At 39.6% G+C, this 25,535-nt stretch overlaps 1 protein-coding gene across 7 annotated transcripts; it reads right to left on the reverse strand.

Annotated features, from left to right (window-relative positions):
• Positions 1 to 1,027: 1,027 nt before the first annotated feature.
• Positions 1,028 to 22,520, reverse strand: zmiz2 (zinc finger, MIZ-type containing 2). 7 transcript variants are annotated; one of them, XM_063889663.1, is made up of 21 exons: positions 21,670 to 22,146; positions 21,192 to 21,284; positions 16,894 to 16,995; positions 14,721 to 14,835; positions 13,581 to 13,783; positions 12,836 to 13,004; positions 11,885 to 12,088; positions 11,029 to 11,241; positions 10,618 to 10,701; positions 10,307 to 10,484; positions 9,476 to 9,617; positions 9,046 to 9,124; positions 8,641 to 8,772; positions 8,405 to 8,510; positions 7,813 to 7,970; positions 7,655 to 7,722; positions 7,503 to 7,571; positions 7,014 to 7,255; positions 5,465 to 5,580; positions 3,761 to 3,970; positions 1,028 to 3,277 (listed from the first exon to the last, which is right to left on the reverse strand). In XM_063889663.1, exons 3-21 carry the CDS (start codon positions 16,941 to 16,943, stop codon positions 3,170 to 3,172), a joined length of 2,646 nt encoding a protein of 881 aa, XP_063745733.1. In that variant the 5' UTR covers positions 16,944 to 16,995; positions 21,192 to 21,284; positions 21,670 to 22,146; the 3' UTR covers positions 1,028 to 3,169. The 7 variants fall into 7 exon arrangements, with proteins under 7 accessions (XP_063745733.1, XP_063745729.1, XP_063745731.1 ...); XM_063889659.1 differs by having other exon boundaries at positions 14,721 to 14,838; positions 21,670 to 22,145; XM_063889661.1 differs by lacking the exons at positions 21,192 to 21,284; positions 21,670 to 22,146 and adding an exon at positions 22,502 to 22,520 and having other exon boundaries at positions 14,721 to 14,838.
• Between the last annotated feature and the right edge of the window lie 3,015 nt (positions 22,521 to 25,535).

A 25,535-nucleotide genomic window follows, 5' to 3' on the forward strand; every position in this document is an offset into this window, starting at 1 on the left:
GCTGAAAGACTGCGGAATGGACCAATAGGAATGAAGATGGGCGGGGTTAGTGTGATGCTGCGTGAGATGGTAAGGAAGATGGAAAATCTAGAAATTGAATGCACTCGTGTGCACAGGTGTGTCCAGTTAATTCACTAATTGTAAAACATGTTAACCCCAGTTATTTCTGCTTATACAAAGTAACACTTTTTGATTTGGTAGTCCTTTTTTAAAATAGAAAATGTGATACTTAAGCTCCACAATTTGAAAAATGTAATTAGTTTTTTGGAAGATTTAATGTTTCTAAAGATAAATGTATGTCAACGATGTTATTAGCAAAATATCATAAATGAAATGCAGTGTGTAAAGCAGCTCAGCGTATTTACTCAAGTACTGTACTGAAGTACAATTTTGTGGTACTACAGATTTGAATTAATAATGTGAAATATAAACTGCACTTAAATCAGACTTTAGTTACACGTGGAATAAATTCACAAGCTGCAGAATACAAAGTCATTAAAGTTACCTGCACCTTTACCAGTTTTGATAACACTTTAATACATCAATAATTATAATCAAAGCATTTCATATATTATTCTGAAATGGGCCAATCTGCATAAAGAGTCTTTTTACTTTTGGTACTTTAATTATATTTTAATGCCAATACTTTTTACGTTTACTTGAGTAACATTTTGAATGCAGGACTTTTACTTGTAACAGAGTATTCCTACACTCTGCTACTTCTTTTACTCAAGTACAAGATCTGAGTATTTATCCCACCACTGATTAAATGTTACTTTGTGAAAAAATTGTTTTTGTGCTGCTTATAATGTAAAATATGAATCTGAAAGTAACTATAACCATAGTTAACACATGTTTGAAAGGGAGCAATGAGTCTTTTTTACAAATAATAGGGGGGAAGTTCAAGTAAAGAAGAAGAACCTCAATTATATGAAGTAGCATTTTATGCAACAGTACCGGATACAAATTAAAATGACAACCACTTCAAATACTACTAAAGAAATAACAGAGCCTTCAAAACAAACAATGTTTTTTCAGATAAAGTGATTTTTAATTCTGATTCTGAGATTCATGAAAGGGACAAGGTAACTGTAGGTACAATGACGATTATGATTAAAAAATAAATAGAAAATAATGGCAATTACAATGTGTTACAAAATATGTGGAATAGTTTACATATTAAAAAACCTTTTTTCTAGCAAATTTTCAGTTAAATAGTCCATAGTTTCCAAATATAACATTATTGGTTGCTCAATTGGCAAAGAACATTAGTTCTTGTTGCCTGTTGGACCACAAAGGGTGAGATCATTCATAGAAAAAAATGTCAGCTTTATAAAGTGGTAATAAGAATAATTTCTTCCTCTGCATCTTTAACTGCATCAGCTGACTGTTTTCTGTCATACATGCATTAGTACGACCTTTTTACAATTGCTTTATAATCTTCTAACATACAGTATGTATACAGTGCCAACAATGATCCATTATCCAACTAAATAACATTAAAATTACCATGATTAACAATTCATTTGATACACACACGTTCTCTAATGAAAACAGCTGATTATACAGTACATAAACCCGTGTCATGATGGGTTATACATGTGAAACGATTTCAAAAACATACTAGCTTTCAAATGGCAGAAAATGCCACGACACACAGCTGTACTCATTTACAGTATGCTTGAAAAACCCTTCATAGGAAGGTGAAAACAAACCGAGGGAAAGATGGGAGCTTTTACATATTTCACAGTGCTGAAGGATGTCAGAGATACAATGAACCTCAGCGCGCTCCCAAACTTCATGTATTTAAAAAATGTCTAGTTTACATCTGGGCCCCGCCTTCATTGGCTGGGCTAAGTTTGTCCTTAGGTGAGGAAGTCACTCGGATCTTTTCTTTTCCTCTGCCATCGGACTGATCACAAAGAAACAAAAAAAAGTGAACACTGCCCTTATCTTACATCATTGTGGATAAAGTCTGGTGATGTTCTGTATTCTTTTTATTGTCAAAAAACCCCAAAACAACAGAAAATATATCTACTAACAAGTATTGTGTGTGTACTAAAGCCCAATACACTATTGTATGTGCTGTAGAGCTCGATTGTTGTCCAAAAACACCCAAATACTCACTCATAGAAACCCAAATGTGGATAAGTGCCCTATTGCCTGCATTGTATTTAATAAAATCTACAGATACCAGCCGTTTGAAAAAATAACTTAACTTCTTTAAAACATAAAAATACAGATGTTTTTGTGTTTCACTAATTCTTGTTGTGTTTAAATTGCAAGGACAATTAAGGATCTTTCAAGAATCTGCCTCCTCAGTAATAACCAATGGCACCACATACAGGAAGTCATGAAGTCGTTGACAATACGAAAACTATAGAATATCACAAGCTTGAACCCTTAATGCAGTGGTCCCCAAAGTGGTAGGGTATTGGAGGGGTTTACTGCTGTTCAATATAAATTGAGGAAGGATTTTACAACTCTGGAAACTGTTATCTTAAAGAAAACAGTTGAAATCCGGCTGTTGAGCTACAAAGTCATTTTTCCAGGAATGTGCGTGTGTGCAAATAAGCATACATAAAATCATTTGGGAACCACTGTATTAATGTGTCCTTGTAAACACACCCCAGCTTCCATTAGCCTCCACTTCTAACTAATACAATCTATGAATTAAATACTGTATATTTAAATCCTTCACCCTGTGGTTTGTGCTATAGTTTAAAATGCTGGTCTGCAGGGTCAGTGCCTACAGTTTGTACGGTTAATCATCTCTCATGCGAAGCGTGTTCCCTCCTGTTCCTGTATGCTGCACTGAATGAATTTACAGCAGGACACTTAAAATAAGATACACACAATCTCACACACTCACACAATCACACACACACACACACACACACACACACACACACACACACACACACACACACACACACACACACACACACACACACACACACACACACACACACACACACACACACACACACACACACACACACACACACACACACACACACACACACACACACACACACACACACACACACACACACACACACACACACACACACACACACACACACACACACAGCACTGGCTTTAACCACCAATGAGGGCCGGGCTGCAGCACAGTGGGAAGCAGAGGCTGGAAGATGACTGAAGGTGGTCAGTTGTTTTCGAAGAGAGACAGAAGGTCATCACTGCTGTTGTTGGGAAGGTCGGGGGGGCCCAGGTAGGACAGCAGCTCGTCCGGGTTGGTCAGCTCAGGAAGAAGCTATGGACAAATGAAAGAGAAATTAAAATAAACCCACAAGACTGGCCCATTGCACAAGTTAAGATGGTTGAGATGTTCCCTTAAGTCGGAGTTTAGGTTGTTCTTAAAATATATCTGTTGCATAAAACACAAAACAACGTCAAATTTTCTACTTTAAAATGTTAGTGGAAGTCGAAGGTGCAAATCTCAAGCGGTCTCATATTTAATTACATTTATGTTCTCTGCAGAATAGCCAATCAGAGACAAGTATTCACCCTACAATGGTGATTCTTAAAAGAGGACACTGATGTTATAGAAATTCAGCATATTTTATGATCATCTCCTTTGAATATATTGTAAGCCGTACTTTTGCTTAATTTTATTCTTAGCGGATTAATGAAGTTTATAAATAATGGCCCTGAACTTACAGAAGCTACATTTTAGTCCTGTGAAAGTGCCAGTTTGTGCTCTTAAATCACACGATCAACAGGTTAGTCGACTCACGTCTAGTGCATGATCGGCCCCGTCTCCCCCGGGGGCTCCAGGGCCTCCCAGAACGAAGGAGCCTTCGTTCTGCAGCCGGGAATTCTGGGCGTTGATGTTCCGCTGCGGCAGTGGACTGCCGGCGTCTCCGAGACTCTGGTTCCCATGAACACCTGAGCTGTGCTGCTGCAGGATGTTATGACCGTGTTCAATTCGTCCGGAATGAGATGTCTGAGAGAGAGAAAGCAGGAAGAGACGAAAAAACAATCTTTAATTTATAGAAATAAAAACAACCACAGGATGAGGCACACTCAAACACTTTGCTTTTGATAGTTAAAACCTTTTGTTTCTTTCTTAAGAACAACAGAAGTGTGTGACAGTAAAGGAGGAGGTCTTCATTGTTCTTTCTCTGAAAAGCTTAACAGCTGCCTGTGACAGGTGGTATGTGGTGTAGAGGCTCGATATGTAATCTAATATATTCTCAGTCTATGCTGCCTACTTCAGGTTTAGATAAAGGCTCTTAACTAAACTCACAAGCCAGAAGGATGAGACAGTCAGTGTTGGTGACAGCAGCACAAGGTCCAGGTACTAAAGGTACCTGACTGTTGTGTATTCTGCAACATCTGAAGGCGTTTGGAAAGAATTAAGTAGTAACTGTTGTTCTTTGTGTTAAATGTGGGGACACCGATGTTTAAATGGATGAGATGAAGGACATGTAGAGCCGGTAACTCCATAGGGTCTCTCCCCAAGGTAGTTCATAAGCAAATTAGATTTGAATATCTTGGTATTCTCTCGTTGATCTAGATTAGATCGTACAGTCTTTCTGTGCAAGGGTTAAAGGCATCAATCTCCTGTTTTCACAAATGTCCAGCCATTTCTTAGGATTAATATTTTGTGTGATGAACGAGCCACACCGACAATGTGTTCCTGCTAAAGATGTAAACACACACACATTTATGTTCTCAAAAAGGAGGAAACAGTACATTTTTTGGATTATATTTCTCACAGTTGGATTAATCCTAATGTGATGCTCTGGTGAATATTTGGGTCAGCAGAATGTTGTATGTGGGATCAAAATAACCAATGTGCTTATTATAGTTTTTGGACAACAATGGGGCTCTTTGGCACAGAGGAAGAAGACTTATCAGGCTTTCACACACACACACACACACACACACACACACACACACACACACACACACACACACACACACACACACACACACACACACACACACACACACACACACACACACACACACACACACACACACACACACACACACACACACACACACACACACACACACACACACACACACACACACACACACACACACACACACACACACACACACAAAATACTTGTTGGTTATGGCATTTATTGAGAATAAGACAAAAATAGAATATCACCTGATTAACTCTTCTACTTCTACTGGTTAAAAAACCCATTTTAACTCCATTCCTTCAGTTACATAACAGATACCTCCAACTGTGGGTCTGTATGTGAGGCAAGCTCAGTGCCTTCAGGCTGTGGTCTATTCATACTCTGTCATTGTTGCCTACTCAACCATTAAGGAAAACGCAGTGAGTGAACTAAACAGAAAAAAGACGGTGAACCTCATAGCTGTGGCCAAAGGCTATGTCAAGGAAAAGGGACAGGAATATGCTTCATGTGTGTTGGCTCCGACGTACGGTATGTTGTGTAAGAGAGGGGTGTCTGACCTGCTCCGACTGATAGGACAGTGGAGGTCCGGAGGAGGCGTACTCTCCCAGTGTCGGGGTGCCGGGAGTGTTGGGGAAGTCTGTGAACCCTCCTTGGCCGGGGAATCCCTGGCTCCCTACGAGACCAAAACAAAACATAAATATTACTGACAAATAGATATGCATTAGTCTTTATCCTCGTCTGTCATTTTGACGGACGGAGCCTTAAACAGGTTGTCATAATCAACTCTTTCAGCCCTTCATTGAATATTATCCTCTCATGTTGAAAATACTGACTTACTAGCATCCACATTTATATTATTTCACATTTTTATACCATTATTAAACAGAACAAGTATATCGATTATGAAAAGGACATGGATTGACATGACACGTAGCAGATGAAGGATTTCTTCCCAGCATTGACAGCTGAAGCCACTCAAACAGGAAAAATTAGCAATGCAATTTTACTAAATAAGACTGAACATGGAACTTCTCCGCCCTGCACTTATATTCTTCTGGGTCACTTCCCATCGAAGAGCAGATGATCTGACTGCACTGAGCTATGAGGCATGATAATGTACAGGGTGTGTATATATAGATAACAGAAATTGTAAACAGTACCAGTCAAAAGTCAAAAGGTACTATACAAGGTTTAAGAACAAACCGTAAATATATCTTAAAACATTTGAGGATTAGTGACTAAAAGGTGTTAAATCACTTGGTTCTGGCATGTAAAGCACTTTATAACTTTCAAAAAATAGTACATACATTTTAAAGTATTATTATTATTATTGTTATATTATGATATGCCTTTTCTTGGTTTTCTCCATTTAGATTTAATTGACATGATCATTTAGCATGATATCTTTTAACAGACAGAGTGAATTATTGGAACAGCTGACAGTGTATGAACAACAGCTGCAGGCCGGGACAATGTCTCATCATTCTCTCCATGATATTGGATGCCTCTCATTTTTAGTCATGGAATGCTTTGCTTTATGTATACTTATTTTAACTTGTGTAACATCACATCAAAAATGTTCCCTCTTTACTGCTGTCACACAGATCGGCTCTACTGTAATTGTTAGCGCACTAAAAAGTTCTAATTATGGGTTCACTAATACAATAACTACATTTCATCGTCTGATGGTAACCAACAGCAGGAGTTGAAGCTCTTCAAACAGAGGAACAGGCGGCCTTGTTTGGTATTTTTGAAGGCGTGGATGATGCTGATGATTAAATATTCAAAATATTCAGCTCCTTTTATACAGTTTGCATTCAGCTGGTTGAAATAAGTAATACAAGACCTAATATAACACCTGCAGTAAATACAGTTTGTTGATTAAGACACAAATCAAAGAATAAACTAAATGCATCATAATAATAATAATAATAATAATAATAATAATAATGATTATTATTATTATTATTAAACTGCATTTTATTTACATACACATTGGATATTTTTCTAAATTAAGTATTTGAGTAAGTTGTTCTTCTAACTTTTGCTGGACATTTATTTGCTACATTGTGGTAATCATATTTCCCTCCTCTCTCCTGACCCTACCTGGCCGGTTGTAGTCGGGGGTGTTCCTGCCCCCTGCAGGCAGACTGTGGTAGGGGGACGACGCTGGGCCCAGAGCTACGATCATCTCCATCACATTAGGCAGCACCATGTGACTCGGGCTGACTGTTCGGCAGCGTTTCAGCACCGGACCGTCCGGCTCCTCCTTTATGTGCAGATCTGGTTTCACAGGCACCGGCCTCCAGCCACACACCGGGTCTATGGTGATCTCCTCGTACTCAGAACTGAGGGAATAGGATATGGATGTTTCTTTAGATACTTGATAAACATACAAATAATTCAAAGAGATGGACTGAAAACAATTCTTTTTTAAAGTCTGAGCTGCTGATTCCAATTCATTCTGATTCTTTCTTTCCAAGCAACTATAACTGATTTAATACACAACCATGTTCTAACCATTGTCTCTTCCATTAGCATTCATCACTCAGGGCATCTCTAATTGTTCACAAAAAACCACAAATACACACTTACTTCTGGATGTAGACGAGAATCCCGAGCATGTACTGGTCCACCTCGAGTCCTTCTAGCAAAGCTGTTTTACTGTAAGACCAAAGGATTTTTTAAAAGTTATATTTCATTCTGAGAAGATTCCAAAAAGGTGCAATGGGTGCTTCTTTACGTACTTGCACACAGGACATCTCCAGGTCCCTCTTTCACAATTAAGCTGCAAATAGGACTCCAGGTCGAAACACTACAAAATAAAAAGACATCAGTATGAGAGACCTTTATTAGCAAGTCGTTTTTGTTTGTGTGTCTGGTCCTGTGTGTGTGGGACCCCCACCTGTATGTGCCTGCAGTCGTGCCCCCTGGCTGGCAGCTGGATTCGTCTGAACGTGATCGGACATTTGAGGGAAACTTTGATTGCCGTCTGCTCTACGCCGTCCTCTCCGTTCAGACCAGGGGTCCCGGGGATCGTACCGCTACTGAAATTTCTCTTAACTGAAACAGGAAGGCAATTAAAAAAAGCTGAATTATTTTCCGGCTCCATCAATGTCTTATTTTTATTTTTTGCTATGAAATAATACAAATAAGTTTACTTTTGATTTTCTTTGTGAGTAAAAGTGTTACAATTTAGGTGTACAGGGAGACCGAAAAACAATCGAAAAATGAACCAAAGAGGATACAGCAGGACATGAGAGCCCGCTGGCATACACACACTCTCTAGACATGTACACTGGTTGAAGGACTATGAAGGTGTTCACTTGAGTAAAGTCAGTGATACCAAAACTCAAAAATAATCTACATTTGAATTATTACTTGAGTAAAAATGGGTAGGTTTCAAGGTAATGAACTTAGGTACTTTCCAACCATAGACACAGAACCACTAGGTTCAGTTGAAAAAACTAAACAGCCGCTGTTGGATTTGAACTCACTCTTAGTGATGCAGTGCTCTGCAGGCAGGAGTCTCTTCTTCATCAAACCCTGCAGGACAGACCTGACAGACGGCCGGTGGACCAACTGTAACACAAACAGGTGGGACTGGAAAGAAAAATAAAGAGAAAAAGGTGGGTTGAAAATACGATTAAATGTTTAATGTAAGAAATATGAATGTGTGGGATTGTGGGAACCAAACCCTGGGACAGGAAGTTGTCATTTTAAGGGAACTTACACAACAGCAGGCGGTTACTGTGATCTGCACTGTGTTACGTCCCGGTTGACACACTGACTTCAGGTACAAGGGCTTGTGGGAGGTTTTGTTGTCCCCTCTTTCAATGCACAGAGGAGTTGCATTGACACTGACCTATTTAAGAGGAAAAAATGGACATCATTTAATGAAAGGTACATTTATTTCATGATGTTTGGTCTGGTTTGACAGCAGAATAACAATATGGTTAGCACGGTATTATAGCATCCTGCTGGTATGAATTCTCTTCAATGAATGCAAGTGGTACATTTTTCAAATACTGTTGATAAAACTAGGACAATAAAGCCAAAAAAGGCTGCAAATAGTTACCCTTTACGGAGGAGTGCCATTTCATAACTTAAACAACAAAGAATGGCTAATGATGCTCACTTGTACAGATGCAGGCCAGTTAGTGTTCATCTGTCTGTCCTCGTGGTGGTAGCATTTAAACTGCAACTCCAGGTCAGGTCTGCAGGGGGCGACACAACACTACCATCAGGGGGAGACTGGGTGGGGTTATCAAACATTCCTCATTTGTTTTTTCTGCATGTGTCTTAGAAATCATTCAGTTAGAAGCTCTGAATTCACACTGAAGCCACAAATGTGACAGATAGCTTTAGATTTTAACAGTAAACACAAGAACCTTCCTTGACTTTTATTTAGATTCTTCAGAGATATTGGGGAAGATTTTATTCCAATATTATTATAATAAATGATTTGTTTTAAGTATAAAGCCTTAAGATCTGTCTTGTTATGGTTTCCAGAGGCACAAACAATGGACAATGAAGATATTTAAAGAAGAAACTATAAATAATAGTACCTCAACATGAGTGTTTTGTAGACGGAGTCTCTCAGCTGGAAGGCGTGGTTACTGACAGCCAGGTTGTGCTCCAGTCTGAAGGGCTCCAACACGACGCCGTCTCGTACCGGGAATGTCAGACGCAGGTCGTCACTCGGGTTACCTTGAATGAAAAAGCCGATGTGGTGTTTGATGAACTTGAACGCATATCAACGCAGCAGCAGCAGGGACTGAATTAAGACTTTTTTCGTTATGCCATCGTATTTCAAGGGGCTTCTAATCTGGTGGAAATGCAGAAATGAATGTGTAAAGGGACTTTTAGATCTTGAGTTAAGTCATTTTGCTTCTCAAAACTATTAGATCATAAAAGTTACAGTTAATACATGTATGCACTCTAAAATAACAACAGGGTAGTCAGAGAAACAAGGTAATGCTTTGTGTTGCTCAATAAGGATTGCTCAATAAGGGTTGAGCAACACATTGACATGCACTACAGTAACCCGTTCAATCTGTATTCATCTCAGGTCATTGACAAATATTTTCCTCTCCCCTGAACATAACATTATTTTATTAACAATGTGTTCATAGTTTATTTAGACAAAAAAGATTTATTAGACCTATCAAGGAACACGTTTTAATCCTCAATTTGGTTTGGACTTTCAAATTGAATTCATTTAAATACAAAGATGCATTTATTTGTGACCTTTCTTGTTTCAGCTCTGTTGACACGCCCTGCCTGCAGTCTCTGTCAAGCTCTCTGGAAATGACTGCATGTTAACTGACAGATTCGAAGGGATGACCAAATATCTTCTCTGTTTTCTGAAATTTGCTCATGGCAGAGCGGGGTCTCACCTGTAGAGATCTGCTGGGCGTTTATGTTGGGTTTGATGTCCGGTGGGAGGTAGGGGGGTTTTGTGTCCTGGCCCGGGGACAGGTATGGAGTTATGGACGTCGCGGGTGTCATGGGAGGCGTGGGATTCCCTCCCATGGGTGAGCTGGGATATCCGGGCATCACTCCACCCCGACCTGGCTGAGAGACGAGGATGAAAACGAGTGCTTAGAACTTCAGTGTTCCTTAATAAAAGCCATCTTCAAACTGCTTATTTCTCTGTGGCAGTACTCCGTCCCAGAGTGGGATTAAGTAGAGTGCATTGATGGCTTACCCCGTTGACTGCAGCCTGTGTGAAGGCATTGTATCCTCCTGCTCCTCCAGATGGCAGGCTGCCCTGACCATTGAAAGGCTCCGACTGGAGAACACAGACATGAAACATGACACTCAGCTAATGATCACTCTCTCTGGACCCGAAAGAGTCCAACAGGGCTGACGAAATTAGATCTGTGTGCCGGAAGTTTCCAACAACTTGCTTTTAATAATGTGATCAAAGATCACCAAATCAGGTGGACATAGGACTTCCAACAACTATTTTTCTGGTTTCTTATTTTACTCTCTTGTTAATAAACACACTTTGGCCGAATTTGAAAACATGGCTTTTTAACATAGGTTATATCATTGTTAGCATGAGCCTCAAACATCCAGAATCTTTCAGCTGTAATTTGTAAAGGAAGTGGTGTACCTTGTAATACTGTGGAGGGTTGGGCTGACCAGCTCCAGGGGGGAACTGTCCCGGGTTGTGTGATCCAGTAGAGTACTGCCCCATGAGAGGCATCCGACTGGACGGGTAGGAGGGTGAGGGGGCACATCGCTGCGGTGGACCAGGGGGGTACTGCAGAGGCTGGTTAGGGTATCCCGACATCCCACCAGAGCCGTAATGCTGCACTGGGAAACCCTGGGGGAAACACAAGAAAACATTTTAACATGTAAGAATGTATTGCTGAAGGAGCGGGTCGTTTTTTTTTGTCCACCGCTTCAAACCATTCCACCGTCCTTTACACCGTGGAGGTGTGCATTCAAAAATTCAAACAGCAGTGAAAGGCTGGGATTTTTAATCCCAAATACCGTTTCTTTCTTTAATGTTTACACAAGGTTGTGTTTTCAGTTTGGTTGCGCACTTTGTCTGGTCAGAAAATTCTATTTATTTTGGGCATCAAGTTGAAAAATCTGACCAGCAGTCTAATACTCAAACAACTTCAATTTGCAGTTATATAAAAACAGAAAAACCCACAAGTCCTCGCATTTAAACAAATTAACACCAATGAATATTCAGCATTTTCCCCCAAAATAAATTGGTTAATAATTAATATAGCAGATTTTCATTTTAAATTAAGTTTGCTGTTGATTGATCGACTAATTGTTCAATCTCTAATCAAAACTACTACCGACATATTCAATACTACTTGTATGACTTGTAGAGTAAACTTTTAGAGCATTAAAAACTGTAAACAACTTATGAGCGGTGCATTTTATGTTGGCTTTAAGAATCCACACCAAGCCCTGGAAAAAAAAAGTGTGCATTCTGCACCCTGACTGACCTCTGAATGATACGGTCGTTTGAGCCCCTGCTGTGGCCCGGGATAGCCCCCGTGCTGGGGCATCTTCTGAGCCTGCGCAGGGTGGGTGGGGTACAGGCCTGCGGTGGAAGGTGGAGGTCCGGGCCTGGAAGAGACCATCCCTGGAGGACCGCGGGGGCCCGCATGAGACAGGAACTGGGTGCTGTAAGAGGATGCTCCACCCATCTGGGAGGGAAAAGGAAGAACAACAGCAGGGGTAAAAACAAAGCTCACCGGGTGTTTGACACAGAGCAGAGGGGGTGGACAGTGTGAACAGAGTGTCAGAAGGAGAGAAGTCCTTAAAACGCCGTTAGGAAAAACTATGAACTATCAGAATCTCTCCAAGATATCTCACTGAAAATAGAACTAGGAGTAAAGACAAGCAATAACCTAGCCACATATTGTAGTTCTCCGATATTTATGGTTTGAAAATGTGAAAGATAGAACATTTTGCAACTTTTAAAGCACAGTCTCAACACAAAGGAACAGCTATGCATCCCACTGTGGCTGCCAACTGTTAGCTGATTAAGTTGTTTTGGTCTTTCTTCAGTCAGTTATTCATTTTCTCATGAGGAATGACTTATTTTCAAGAATCTCATGAACACATCTGTGCTTTCATAGCGGAGATTTTGCACGACTCTTTGTGGAGAAACACAGTTAGTTGCCAATATCATGAAAACTAAGATCTATGACTTAGAATTAAAATGAATTGCTCAAAATGTTGATGCATCTAAGACCAACATTTCACTAAAGTTGTGACCGGGGAAGTTTACTGGAGACATCCTGTGCAGGAAAGCTGGTCTCATTAAGTTAAACTAAATAATAAAAAAGCACCATGATCTGCTAGAAGACTTTTTTTAGCCAAAAGGGAGGATTGAAATGATTCTGGGCTGGGTTAAAAGCTCCCAGGCTCGGGAATAAAAGCCCCTTTACCTGGCCATAGCTCATCTCCTGGTGCTGTTTCTCCTGTATTGCCGCAACAGTTGCCGTAGCAGTGGCAGTTGCTGTTGCAGCGGCGGCGGCTACCGCAGCGGCAGCAGCCTGAGTGAAGTCTGAGGGAGGACGTACGCCCATACCGGCACCTCCACCGTTACCAGAGTAACTGCAGAGAGAGGGGAAGACGGGGAGAGGAGTGGGTGAGGAACTAAGTTAACTGAGTGTGTGTTTGGTTTCATCATGAGCATGAGTCAGAGCGGTGGGAGAGAGCAGCCACGCTGACATATTTTGATGCAAAATCACGTAGATGTAGCTCAAAGCGTAGTGCTACATAACACTGAACATTTATCAGACTTATTTGTTTTTATAGCTTCATTTTTTGCTGATCAAAGCCAGCATAATAAATAATGTTTCCTACCTATCTGCTCAATGTTAAAGGGACAGTTAACTCAAATCTCTATGGATATGGCACTGATATTGTTATTCAGAATTACTTTGGCCATGAAAATTGAAAATGTGATATTGTGACAGCCCACGCTATATGGCTTTTCTTGATTTCATTGACATACCGTTATAAACACAAACATCCATAATCTGGTTAAAGTTAAAAGACAAATGTAACCATTATTTAACTTGTTTCTGCCTTTCCAAATGCTTTGCACAGCACAAATATGAAGCTTTAAATGTGATTATTTGAAGATAAAGCATTAAATCAACTGCAGGTGATTTTTAGGGAGCATACCCTCCTCCGTAGCCCGAGGCCGGGTTGTAACCAGCGTTGGGACGTCCGTACATGACTGGCTGGCCGTAGCCTTTCGAGACAGCGTCTCCGTACGAGTGCTGGCCCATGAACTGGGACCCCATGCCAGGACCCATACCAGGACTGCCACCGGGCATCATGTGACCGCCAGAGCTCTCACCCGGACCCATGGGTGCACAGAACACCTACATGAGAAAAAAGAGAGACGGGTTATCACAGTAAACAATCAAATGAACCATAATGAAGTCAATCAGAGAGAGGAAGGTATGAGAAACACAAAGGCGACACTGTACAGTAAATTTCCCTCCTAAGTATCAGAATGACATCCCTGATTTATGGCGCCATAAAAATGAATAATGAAAGTCTTTTAGTTTCTTCTCAGCAGTTATGACGTTTAAAATAATCCCATTCAAAAGACTGACTGATATAGTTCAATCATTTCAATCTCGCAAAGCTTCATTCAAAGCTGAAAATAAAGCTTATTTGGAAAATAGTAAAGGTTAAATCGAAAACCTCAATTTAAACTGAAATATAGACTTATTTAGGGCTGATGGATCTTGAGTGTAACCTAACATGGTTTCTATTTGCTTTTATTTGTATGATTTAAATATATATATATATATATATATATATACATACATACATATATAGTTGCAGAAACAAATAACACAAAATAATAATAAGTAGCTTTCAAAAAATAAACATGGCATAGATAGTATTATTAACAATTTCTGATAAATGAAAGGAAATTCTTATAATATGAATAAAGAAATGTACCATTACTGTAAAAGGCTGTTAAATATGGGACTTGGATTAACACTAAATGTATAAAACAATTGAATTTTGGATGAAAATTATTAATAAAAATGATATTAGGTCATCTTGTTTCACCACTGTATAAATAATAAAGGCACTCTGGCCCATAATATATTTTTAGATTTTTCTTTTTTGAATGATGGGAGACCGATGGTAAACTAAAAATGTGCCTTTACTGTAGCAGCCTGGTAAATAGGGATTTGTTTTTAAACATAAATAATACATGTATTAACTGTATCGTTACAGCACATAAAACAGGAGGAAGGAATAATAAAAGATGTCCCCCAGTGCTGAGACATGTGCTACCTGACTGTGTGTGGGATTGGTCACGCCCCACACTGTGGTTACTACAGAGAGAGATCCTGGATGCTGATTGGTTCCTGGTTGCCAGGAGACTGGGTCATTCAGGAAGGGGCCGTCACTGCTGCAGGAGGATATGAAGCTGAGTTACAGGAATGGTGGGGAAGGTCCAGGAGAGCGCATGCATCCATTTATCAGTGACTGTACCACAGAGAACCTTTCATTATTTCCTCATTACAACTAAAGGAGTGTAACACCTTATTATGGTCTGTTTTACTGTACACACAGTATTGAGTAAAAGGTCACCAATACATCATTTACACCCCACGAGCTAACGATTAACCTGAGCGTGGTTTATTCATCTGACGGTTGAGGTTACCCTGTGCTTCCTCCTTTGGAACCGTTTCCCTCAGCAGGAAACTACCACAACAGTATTAATGTCACACCACATTTTATGGGTTAATATAATTTGACTATAAAAAGGTTTTTTACAGTTATTTAACTGTCCATTTTCCACAGTCTTTGGGAAAAAGAATCATAAGATCACAAGATAGAATTGAACTACTTTGCTCTTTCCCTTTTCTTTAACCACCAGGCGCATTTCTGTGGCTGTTAGTCGTGTCAATGAGCTGGCAACACATCTTTTGCTTTCACGGCTTTCTAGGGGGAGAAATAGAGCATTCAACAGGCTTTGTGGCCGCGCTCAATTAAAAGGAGCGCTTTGGCTCGAGTGAACCAGATCAAGACATTTCCAAAAAGAAAGAACAGAGGACACTCAGCAGCCGGTTGCCTTAACAGTTCTTAATTAAAGATTTAAAGCAGTTTGGTGTCCATTTATTCTTTCTTTTGTACCTCTACAACAACAGGTTTAGCAGTGGCACTGCCCACGCCTGCACTTAATTAACATTTATGTCTCCTTTATAGATTACTTTTTCTGTAGACTATTAATTTGCTACTGAAAAACAACCTGACCCACATTCTAGTTGGGTGTTAATATTGTGTTTATTTCACTGCACAGAATATAACTTTTGACTGGATTTATCGCTGTTTCATCTTATTAAGTACTCTACTCATGGCTCCAATGATGTTGATGATGAACTTTTACATCTGAATCTGGATGGGAGGAGAGTAAACTGTATCAACAAACAACTAGCTTTAAGATACTAGCTGTCCAGTATCACAAATAAGTGTTTCTGTCCACCTGTGTACGTGCCTTTTACATTATTGCATTAAAACACCTGAGAGGAAACCAGATCTGAAGATGACGTAGATGAAATATCAGCGAAGTGCTAAAAACACCAGATGTGTGTTGAGAGGTTACTTCCTCACCACAGAAACATGATATTTACATCTTGTTCTCTGCAGGGTTTTCCATCCATTGTTTGATCTTTGACTTGAGCTCCTTTAATGTCCTCATCTCTTCATGTTCTCTGCAATGGTTTAATGGCACTGACTGTAAATAGCCCCAAGAAATCTTCTACTATTGCTCTTACTCCTAAACCTGAGCAGATGTTGTACACATTCAGCTGAAATTTCTGCCTGGTCTGTTGTTGTTTGACATGCAGCGTGAGGAGGGGGGCTGACAGCTGATTAATTGCCTGAGCAATCAATGATCAGGCTTATGCAGTCAGTTGAAGGTCAGAAATTTGGGTCTGCAGATTTACAGCCTGATTTCCCTCACGGTTGCTGTCAAAACATCCCTAATACACTGTCTGAGCTGATCTTAATATTACTGAAGTAGTGTTTTACATGTTGGGGATAAATGTGTTCTTCAATGCGACTAAGCTAAACCACTTATTTCTCTTCTTATTTCTATTCCTAGTGAAATTACACAAAGTACTGCTGCCTTTTTTTTGGTCAACATTTCTGAGCTTGTTTTGCTGGACGAAATCGACCAGGTGTTCTGTGCTAATGTTCAGAGAGAGCTCCACATCATGGTTGGTCAATTGATCGGTAAAAAAGGCCAATTAAAACGTCCAGCGAGTTACCAGATCAATAATAAAAAACCCAGCCTTATATTTGAATAACAATAGTAGATGGAAATGCATATTTAACTTCATCGTCTTTTTTAAACGATCTGATACATCAAGCCAGGTGACCCATGCAGGGCGTCACATGGTTCACCTGAGGACACTGAGCTTCATGTCACAACAGGGCGTGTGTGTTTGGGTGTGTGTACCTTTGTGGATTGAGAGGCAGGGAGGGTTTCATGGAGTTGAGGGGGTTCATCGGATGAACGGGGGGATCATTAGAGAGCCCCCACAGTCCTCAAGAGGCAGCCCTGAGAGGGAGAGAGACACACACATAAAAAGACGGTTCCTCAGAGCTCATTTGCTGCACAGCAACAATTCATCATCACTATAGCCCACACTGCGTGCACAAAGACACAGCGCCCTCCCACTCACTTTAATCTGTACGTGTGTGGACTGTGCACATCAAAACGTTAGCCTATCACTGGCTGCTGTAGCTCTGATACCTCTCTGAGGAGGGGGGAGGGGTGCTAGAAGCTAAATTTAGCACGCTGATTTCAAAAGGAATTTAAGAGAACAGAGATGTGAAGAGGCAGACTCTTCTCTCAGCAGCACACCGACGTACAAATCAGTCGCTCACACACATTTCTGTTCTGTCGCTGTGAGGAATCATCTTGTTCTGCGATTTGCTTCATTTAAAAACACCCCAGCATGTTGATCTCCCTCCTTCAATACCAGATGTTTTCTCTATTTTCCTCCACTCCATCTCTGCTCCCACTGATGATTTTCTTTATCAGAGAGTCAACAACTGATATGCAAATCATATACCCCCCCACCCCCCTCTTCCTTCTTTAATTTCTTCCTTTTGATTTCCTTTTTGCACTTCTGCAGATTTGGGTCAGACACCCCACCCCGCGTCTTGTGTAGAAGGAGGGGAGGTGGGTGCTTGAATCACATGACCGTCATACCTGAATTCCCTCCTATCGAAAGGCATCTTCAGCCAGCAGACAGCACCTTGTAACTTCCATCCCAGCTGAGCGTTAACCACACAAAGAGCTTGTAAGATGTCTGTCTCCATCACAAGCAGCACAGGCTGTACCTGCAGTGCAGTGACTGAGACACGCTGTTCTCTCACAATCTCTTTGCCTCTTTTGACCTCAACTTCCTGACCTTTTCTATACCCGCAGCTCTTCTTCTTCATCCAACTGCTTTCTTTTCTTGTCCTTCCGCTCTTATGTCGTGTCAGCTACTGCCATCAGACTGACAGCCAGAAACATTGGAGGCGCTCAATCAACCCTCAGCTGACCCTCTGATTTCAGCCACTACAAACGCTGTTTTGCTTGGACTGATTCCAGCTATTTGTGCAGAAGCAGATGGAATGGATAACAGAGAAAGGGTGGTTGAGATCTAATAACCCACATTTATTTCTAATGTTCCTTCTCAACAAATACTACAATAAAAGCTACAATGAAACAATTGTCTGAGCACAATGTGTCCCACATGTTCAGAGGATGCAGTCAAAACACTGATATATGCAGTTTGAATGCGGTTATTCAATTATTCTGACAATTATTGTTATTGGTTCAATGAAATGTGAAGGTTGACAATGATTCTTAAGCTTTTTTAAAGTCTAAAGTGGGGTTTTAGCTATTTTTGTTTCGATAAACTAACTTAAAATGTTTGCTTGTCTAATGCAAATTGCTATCTGTTGTTCAAAGTTCAAACTATATCATGCAGTTATAATCACAATTTACAGAACAATTTCAAACTGTGAAACAGTAATAAAGCAGTCTTTAAAGCTTAATCATTTTTATGTTATCATGAGACACATTTAAAACAAAGGTATTAACACTAATTAAAACATACTGAAGTCTCTATGGATTCGTTAAAAGCTACTGATTACATCTGGAGCCAAAAATATATAATCAAATTCAATTAAACTTAATAATCAATTCACGTCTGGAGAAAACAGCTATTAATGTTCAAGTTGCTGCTGGAGGGTAAGACAGGTTGGCAGCCATTCAGGAAAGATGATTAAACACTCCCTCTGCTACTTAATCAAATCAAAAACACAAATACACTTTACATAATTAATCAGTCGACAGTCAGACCACCATGTAAATTAATTCAAGGCTCTTCAGTGGCTCTTCTGTTACGACAGCCACTGTATGCACTGCAGTGTATTGTAGGTAACGTGAATACTTTAATCCCCACTACATTTTTTGGGATAACTGTATTTCCTCAGTCATTTTAAACTGAAGAATGAGTTTAGAAATAAGTAAGTTGACATTTCTACTTGATGTATAGTAACATATACAATGACAAAAAATATTGAAAAGGAGACCAATGTGATAAGCTCAAATGTTGTGTATTGTTCGACAAACACAAAAGTAGAAAACCCTTACAGTGAGAGCTGGAAGGGTAAATATTGGACTGTATTTAAAGAAAAGGGTTTGTTTGTTGTTGTTTGTTTGTTTGTTTCATCCTACCCTCAGTAATATAAATTGGATGGACAAAATTATATATTGACACCTGTCAATATATTACAACCATAAACTACAGATAAATACATTTCAACAAAAACTGAACATAACCTTTATAAAAAGGGATTTTTTCAGGACTGCTTTATTAGACTGCATTCATTTTTTTGCAGCTGTACCTAATAAACCTAAAGAACAACTGTTGTTATTACCAAACATCTAAGAGTTGCCCGTGAAACATTCATGAAGCACAAAGTGATGTCTGACCAGCAGTAAAAAAACTAAATATTTAGGTATGAGATGAACTGAGATACTTAAACTATGAAAAAAAGAAAAGGCTCAGAAAATGAAAGTATTTCCTGATCATTTCTTCTTTGATCAAACCAACTGATTATGTGCTTTAATTTACTATTGAAGTTTGATGCACACATATTATTGTAAAAAAGCTTAGCAGGTACACTGAATTGAGAACAGAAAACATTCCTGTTATTAGAATAAGACACCTTTTGTAAACTACGTACATTCTAACACCTGCTCACAATATTGTCTGGAAATTCAAAGTACTTTTCTGAATAACCAAATCAGTGTAGGAGGCCACTGCCTGATAACTGGGCTGCTGGGTGAACACATGCTCAACAATACACAAGCTTAACCTGGTTGATCCCGTGCAGCACCTGCCTTTAATAAAGCTTAATTAACGCCAATTAAGAGTCTCATTGGGATAGGAGAGATTATCAGTTAATAGTCTCATAAATACAGAGGAGCAGGAAGCACCATGGGAGAAAAATGCAACAATTAAACTATACAAATATAACTCCAAGGAATGAAACACTGTCTCACACTAACAAATGGCATAGCTATACACTGAAGAAAACATCAAATAAATGTATGGAGCACATTTCATACGTTGTGTTTGTTGTTGTTTATGTTTAGTGGTGGAAAGCCATTAGTACAGTATGACTTTTGAGGTAGCTACTAATCTTAATTTACACTCTAATCCACAACATTTCAAAAGGGAAATAATATACTCATTACAGCTTTATTCACTTTGCAGGTGCAGATTTCTAATGGAAAATAGAATTGCTAAATTATGTAATGCATGAAGCCCACCTTTACCAGGTAAATTATTAAATTACGAGCACGGATAAAATACAACATTTGTACTGTTCTGAAATTGATCCTTCTGCATATTAAAAAAACATTTAATTTTGGTACTTAAAGTCAATTAAGATGCTTACAGTTGTGTACTTTTAGTTGTTACAGAGTGAGTCAACACTGTGGTTTTGCTACTTTTTACCTTAGTAAACAATTGGGGTACTTACATCACACAATGTGTAGCATTATATGTAATGTACCATATGATGTGTTCTACAGGTGCCTGATTAGAGCTATAATGATCACAATCTAGGCTTGAAATATTATATATATATATACACATACATATATACACACACATATATATATATATACACATACTAATTAAATACAGTGCCAGAAAATAAATCGGGCGGTATTACCAGTACTTTACAAATACAGCCCTCAGTCATATCACTTTACTGTGTATCTGTATAGTTGTGTCCTAAATATGTCGTAAAGCAAACAAAAACATCAAGCCTAAAACATCTGGATGCTTCCAACAACAACAGCATCGATCTGCTTTGAGTCGTTAAAGCACCTTCTTCCTCCAAGACTGCTTGTTCAAAGAAACAGTGAGGCAAAATAACTCAGCCTGGCTTCCAGCCAACACAACATGTTATTGTACCCATGATACATTCAGGAAGTCATGTCCAACAGGGGAAGCAAACAGGCATTGGCTACCTAATACAACACATTGCAATACAACAACAACCCATGCATATTAAAACAACTGTTGTGTAAAGAATTCAGGGTGCCAAATCAGGTTGTGCAAAACGGGCAGAATTTCTATTACGATGTGCCCATTTATTTGTTTTTAAAAAAGCATTGGAAAATTATGCAAATTCTCTGTACCTGCAAAACATTATATAAAAACAAAACATGCTGCTTACATTTGCAGCAGTACAAAGCAGAACAAAGCATCTCAGCAGTGTGCATGCTATGGAGGAGTGCAGCCTCTCTCTGTCTCTTCATGTTATCCATCACTGAAAAATGAAAATAGCAGATGTTTCCTTTCACCTACCTGAGCTGATTTGCTTCATAAACGCAGATATTATGCAGCAAGTAAAGCTGGGAGTTAGTAATTATAAAAATGTAATTTGTAGGTGATATTGCTGTGTTGTAGCCTCAAGTTTGAGTGATCAATCTTGTTAGTGGCAGTGAGTGAAACAGGAGCTGTGGAGGGTCTTTAACACGCTGCTGCTGCGCCGCTGGCACCGTTAGCTCCTGAAGGCTACTTAGCTAAGTATGTGTAACGTTAGCTTGTTTTACGTTACACTGGGCGAGTATTTATCTATAGCATATTATAAGCGATTAACTGAATAGCAAACAAGGCTATGTTGATAGTTAATTACAGTAAACAGAGCTTACCTTTTGCCTGCTCCAGCTGCCAGACGATGAAGAGCCGCTTGATTGTAGACGGTTAGCCACTCGGCTAGCTAGCTAGTGTCGCAGTCCCGGCTAACAAGACAAGGCTGCTTGATTACCGTGTTGTCGAGCAGATTAATAATATATTTTTGTTTTTGTTATCACACACCAGCCTCTTGAGGAGTGAGTATACTATAAATAACCCTTCAGATGTTATTGTGCTACTCTTATTTATTGCAAATTATATAAATTATTAACAGTATCTAACTATGAGCTGTCCGAGTCAATTAGAATAAGCTTTTTGCAGTCTGTGCTTGGGGCAGGCCATAATAACCTGGTAGCTCAGCAATACCTTCCTCATTGCACAATGACCCTCTATAATATATTCATGAGATCACAAGGGCTAATGTCTCCCACAGAGAAAGGCATTTTCCTGTCCCTCCTACAAGTCAGGCGGCTGGCTGCCTGACTGACTGACTGCAGACCAGAGCAGCAGATCATTTTAGAGAAGAGAGAGGAGGGTGGAGGTGGTGGAGGGGAAGGAGGAGGGGGGAGAGCATGGACAATGACGTCACCAGTGCATGATCACGTATGTATGATCTATGCATGCAACATGATCTGTGCTTTCCACTCATGCACCTGCATATATGTGTCACAATATTGGATCCACACACAAATAGGTGGGTGGTGTCACTTGCTAACCAGGCGGTGTTTCTCCAGCGGCAGCAGCAGCATCAGGGCCAGCAGGCAGCGAGTGTTATTGGAGTCATTAAGAGGTGTCTGCAGTATCTTGCCAGAGGGCAGTGCAGCGTGGAGAATAAAAAAAAAGTCCAACCTGCCTGTGTTTTTCAGACCTCTGTTGCCCTGGAAACAGGTGCCGAGATTTCCCATTTCTTCATTTTTTTCCTCCACACTATCCATATCTCTCCCCACCACCACCACCACCTCTACACTCCACACTGCTGCTTCTGCTGCTTCCTCCCCCACGACCTGCCGCATAGTACAATCACACACACACACACACACACACACACACACACACACACACACACACACACACACACACACACACACACACACACACACACACACACACACACACACACACACACACACACACACACACACACACACACACACACACACACACACACACACACACACATACACACACATGCACACTTTGCTCACAATTTCCAATCTACGACTGCAGTCATTTCACAATGTCACAGTCGGATAGAGTGAATGACTTCTCAACAACATAGCTGCACACAAAACCTGAAACATCAGTGAGGCGTTGACCCTCCTTTGACTCTGAGGCAATGCTGCAACAACCTGACCTCCAGGAGGAAATAAAGAAGGGGGAGATGGGGAGGGTTGAGGAGACAAAGAGGGAGTAAAAAAACAAAGCTGCCTGCACTCACAGATGAAAGAATGTGGTTCATCTCGCTCTTGTATATTTGTGGCAGGCAGGGATAAAAAGAGGAAAAGTGCCATTATTTCTAAAACTTGATTATGCTCATGGGAGTGTTATAGAGTTCACGCAGATGGCTCACCATATTGCACCCATAATTCTAGGTGTTATTTTTGAATATTTGTGCATAAAAGTGGTTAAGACAGAAAAGCATACAGCTGCCACCAGGGGAGACACGTTTACCCGGGGCATGTCTCCTCACTTTCAGGCCTTTTTAAGTCATCCTGGTGTTTCTGAAGTGTTATGTGTGCATACCATTGTAGTGACTTCTCTTTGGCGTGAGGCAGAACATTCCAGGGAAATGGCTGACCCTGAATAACACACACAGACACAGGATGAGTGAGTGAGTGAGTGAGTGAGTGAGGGAGATAGTGAGCGAGTGAGGTCCTCCACTCTTTTATTGCCCAAGCTGCTGTTTCCTTACAGACACATGACATTTGGTGTGGGAAAACACAGCCACACATAATATACGCAGCTGGAATAGCAGCATGACTATCATCACAAGAACACATGACTGCGTTTTTCCCTCAGCTATGTCTTAAAAACCATACAAAATCTTGATTTTCACCCTTTATTCATCAATGAGCTCCCATTACAGGGCTGGAACAAGTGAGCATTTTGTATTATTTGTTCTTTATTAATGACTAAAACAATTAATCTATCATTAAAAAAGTTGCGCATACATTTTCTGAATTAATCTCTGGCTCCACTCAATTAATGTTCTTAAGTACAACTATCAAATATGTGAAGCAATTGTTCTACTTCCATAGAGAAAAATATTGTATTTTTTACTGCACTACATGCACAGTATCGGTCAGCTATTGTGACTGCACAAATTATAAAAAGTCAAAATATAAAAATATAAAATAGTGCATTTCGATACATTTGACTTCTAAACAATATGTATAAATTAAAATAAAATAAAATCAATCTTAACCGGTTACGGAATAAAATAGCTTGCAAATTAGTGCATCATTGAAAACTGTCACCAATATATCCCATAACGATAAAAAGCAAAAGGAGTCATTTTTCCACTTTACTCATGTACTTTAAGTTGATTATTATTATGAAAATGAATGATTTAAGGTGAAGTGGAGTACTTTCACAGTGTGGTATTGCTCTACTTAAATTAAAATGATCTAAATACATTCTCCACCACAGCTATAACAGATAACTCCTTCTCCCCTGATGTCTCTCTCTATATCCAGCTTGGCCATCTGTGTGACCCTCCATTTGTGCGATGTGATGATGCAGTGAAGTATTTTTACTCCAGTCTCACTGGTTGAAAGCAGTTTGTCGCTATTAGCATGAACTCCAAATCATCCTTCTGTCCGTCGACCTCTGATTTCCATCTTTTTGTACATGTTACTCCTACGACCATCTGGTGCCACAGAGACTCAATTTCCATTTTTATTTTCATAGCCACAGAAAATTATACAGCTGTGTGAATGAGATGTTGGAGTTTCCTCAACAGAAACTTTATGTTAGTGCATTTTATCAAAAACATCAGGAGCAGCTGGACCAGAGCTGTACTACCTTGCTGGTACTGTAAATCCCTGGGTATGCTTCAGCAACTAATGGGGGGAATTATCTGAGTACATTTTTTTAGAGCTATTTTAACTTTTCAGATCAAGTTTTTAAAGTAAAATATAATAACAATAAACACAACAGATTGTTAGAACCTGTGTTTTCCCCTTCATGTCTATCGGAGGCCTATTTTCATGGTCTTTACCCAAAAAGGGAAGAGTATCCAATATTTACCCAACATTAGAACCAAGTTTCTTTTTGCTTTTGTTTTCCACTTAATCACAACCCATCAGATTTATCTGGTGAACAATTGGAGGGGCCCACGATGGGGGGCCAGCTGGTTTACATGGATGAAATGTGAACTATACTATACTACATTGAGTTCTTTGATCTGTATCACTATATTGCATTTGATAAGCTGAAAATACATTTTGTTTGTAAAAGATTAATTGGTTTTAAATAACCAGTAACCAGAGTTGTTAAATAAATAAATGTAGTAGAGTCAAAAGCAGATTTGGTAGAAGTACTCAGATATTGTACTTAGTAAAAGTACAAGTACCAGAGTTTATATGTGTTACAAGTAAAAGTCCTGCATTAAAAAATGTAACTCAAGTACAAATGTATTTGCATCAAAATATACTTAAAACCAAAAGTAAAAGTACTCAATATGCAGATTGGTCCATTTCAGAATAATATATATTATTTGTTTTGATTATAATATTGATGCATTAAAGTGTTATCAAAGCTGGTAAAGGTGCAGCTAGTTTTAATTACTTTGTATACTGCAGGGTAGCTGCTGAATTTACTCCAAGTGCAACTTAAGTCAAATCAGTAAAGTAACTAAAGGTATTGAATAAGTGTAGCGGAG

Source organism: Eleginops maclovinus, chromosome 8 (assembly GCF_036324505.1).
Source record: "Eleginops maclovinus isolate JMC-PN-2008 ecotype Puerto Natales chromosome 8, JC_Emac_rtc_rv5, whole genome shotgun sequence".
NCBI classification, from domain to species: domain Eukaryota; kingdom Metazoa; phylum Chordata; class Actinopteri; order Perciformes; family Eleginopidae; genus Eleginops; species Eleginops maclovinus.

Bases quoted from the DNA above. Each gene is read 5' to 3' on its own strand.
- zmiz2 (XM_063889661.1), bottom strand. From the start codon at position 16,943: ATGAACCCCCTCAACTCCATGAAACCCTCCCTGCCTCTCAATCCACAA. The intron at 11,242-11,884 runs GTCAGTCAGGGT...TGTTTCCCCCAG, and splicing joins AACGACCGTATCATTCAGAG to GGTTTCCCAGTGCAGCATTA. The intron at 7,256-7,502 runs GTAAGTGTGTAT...CTATTCCCTCAG, and splicing joins ATTCTCGTCTACATCCAGAA to TTCTGAGTACGAGGAGATCA.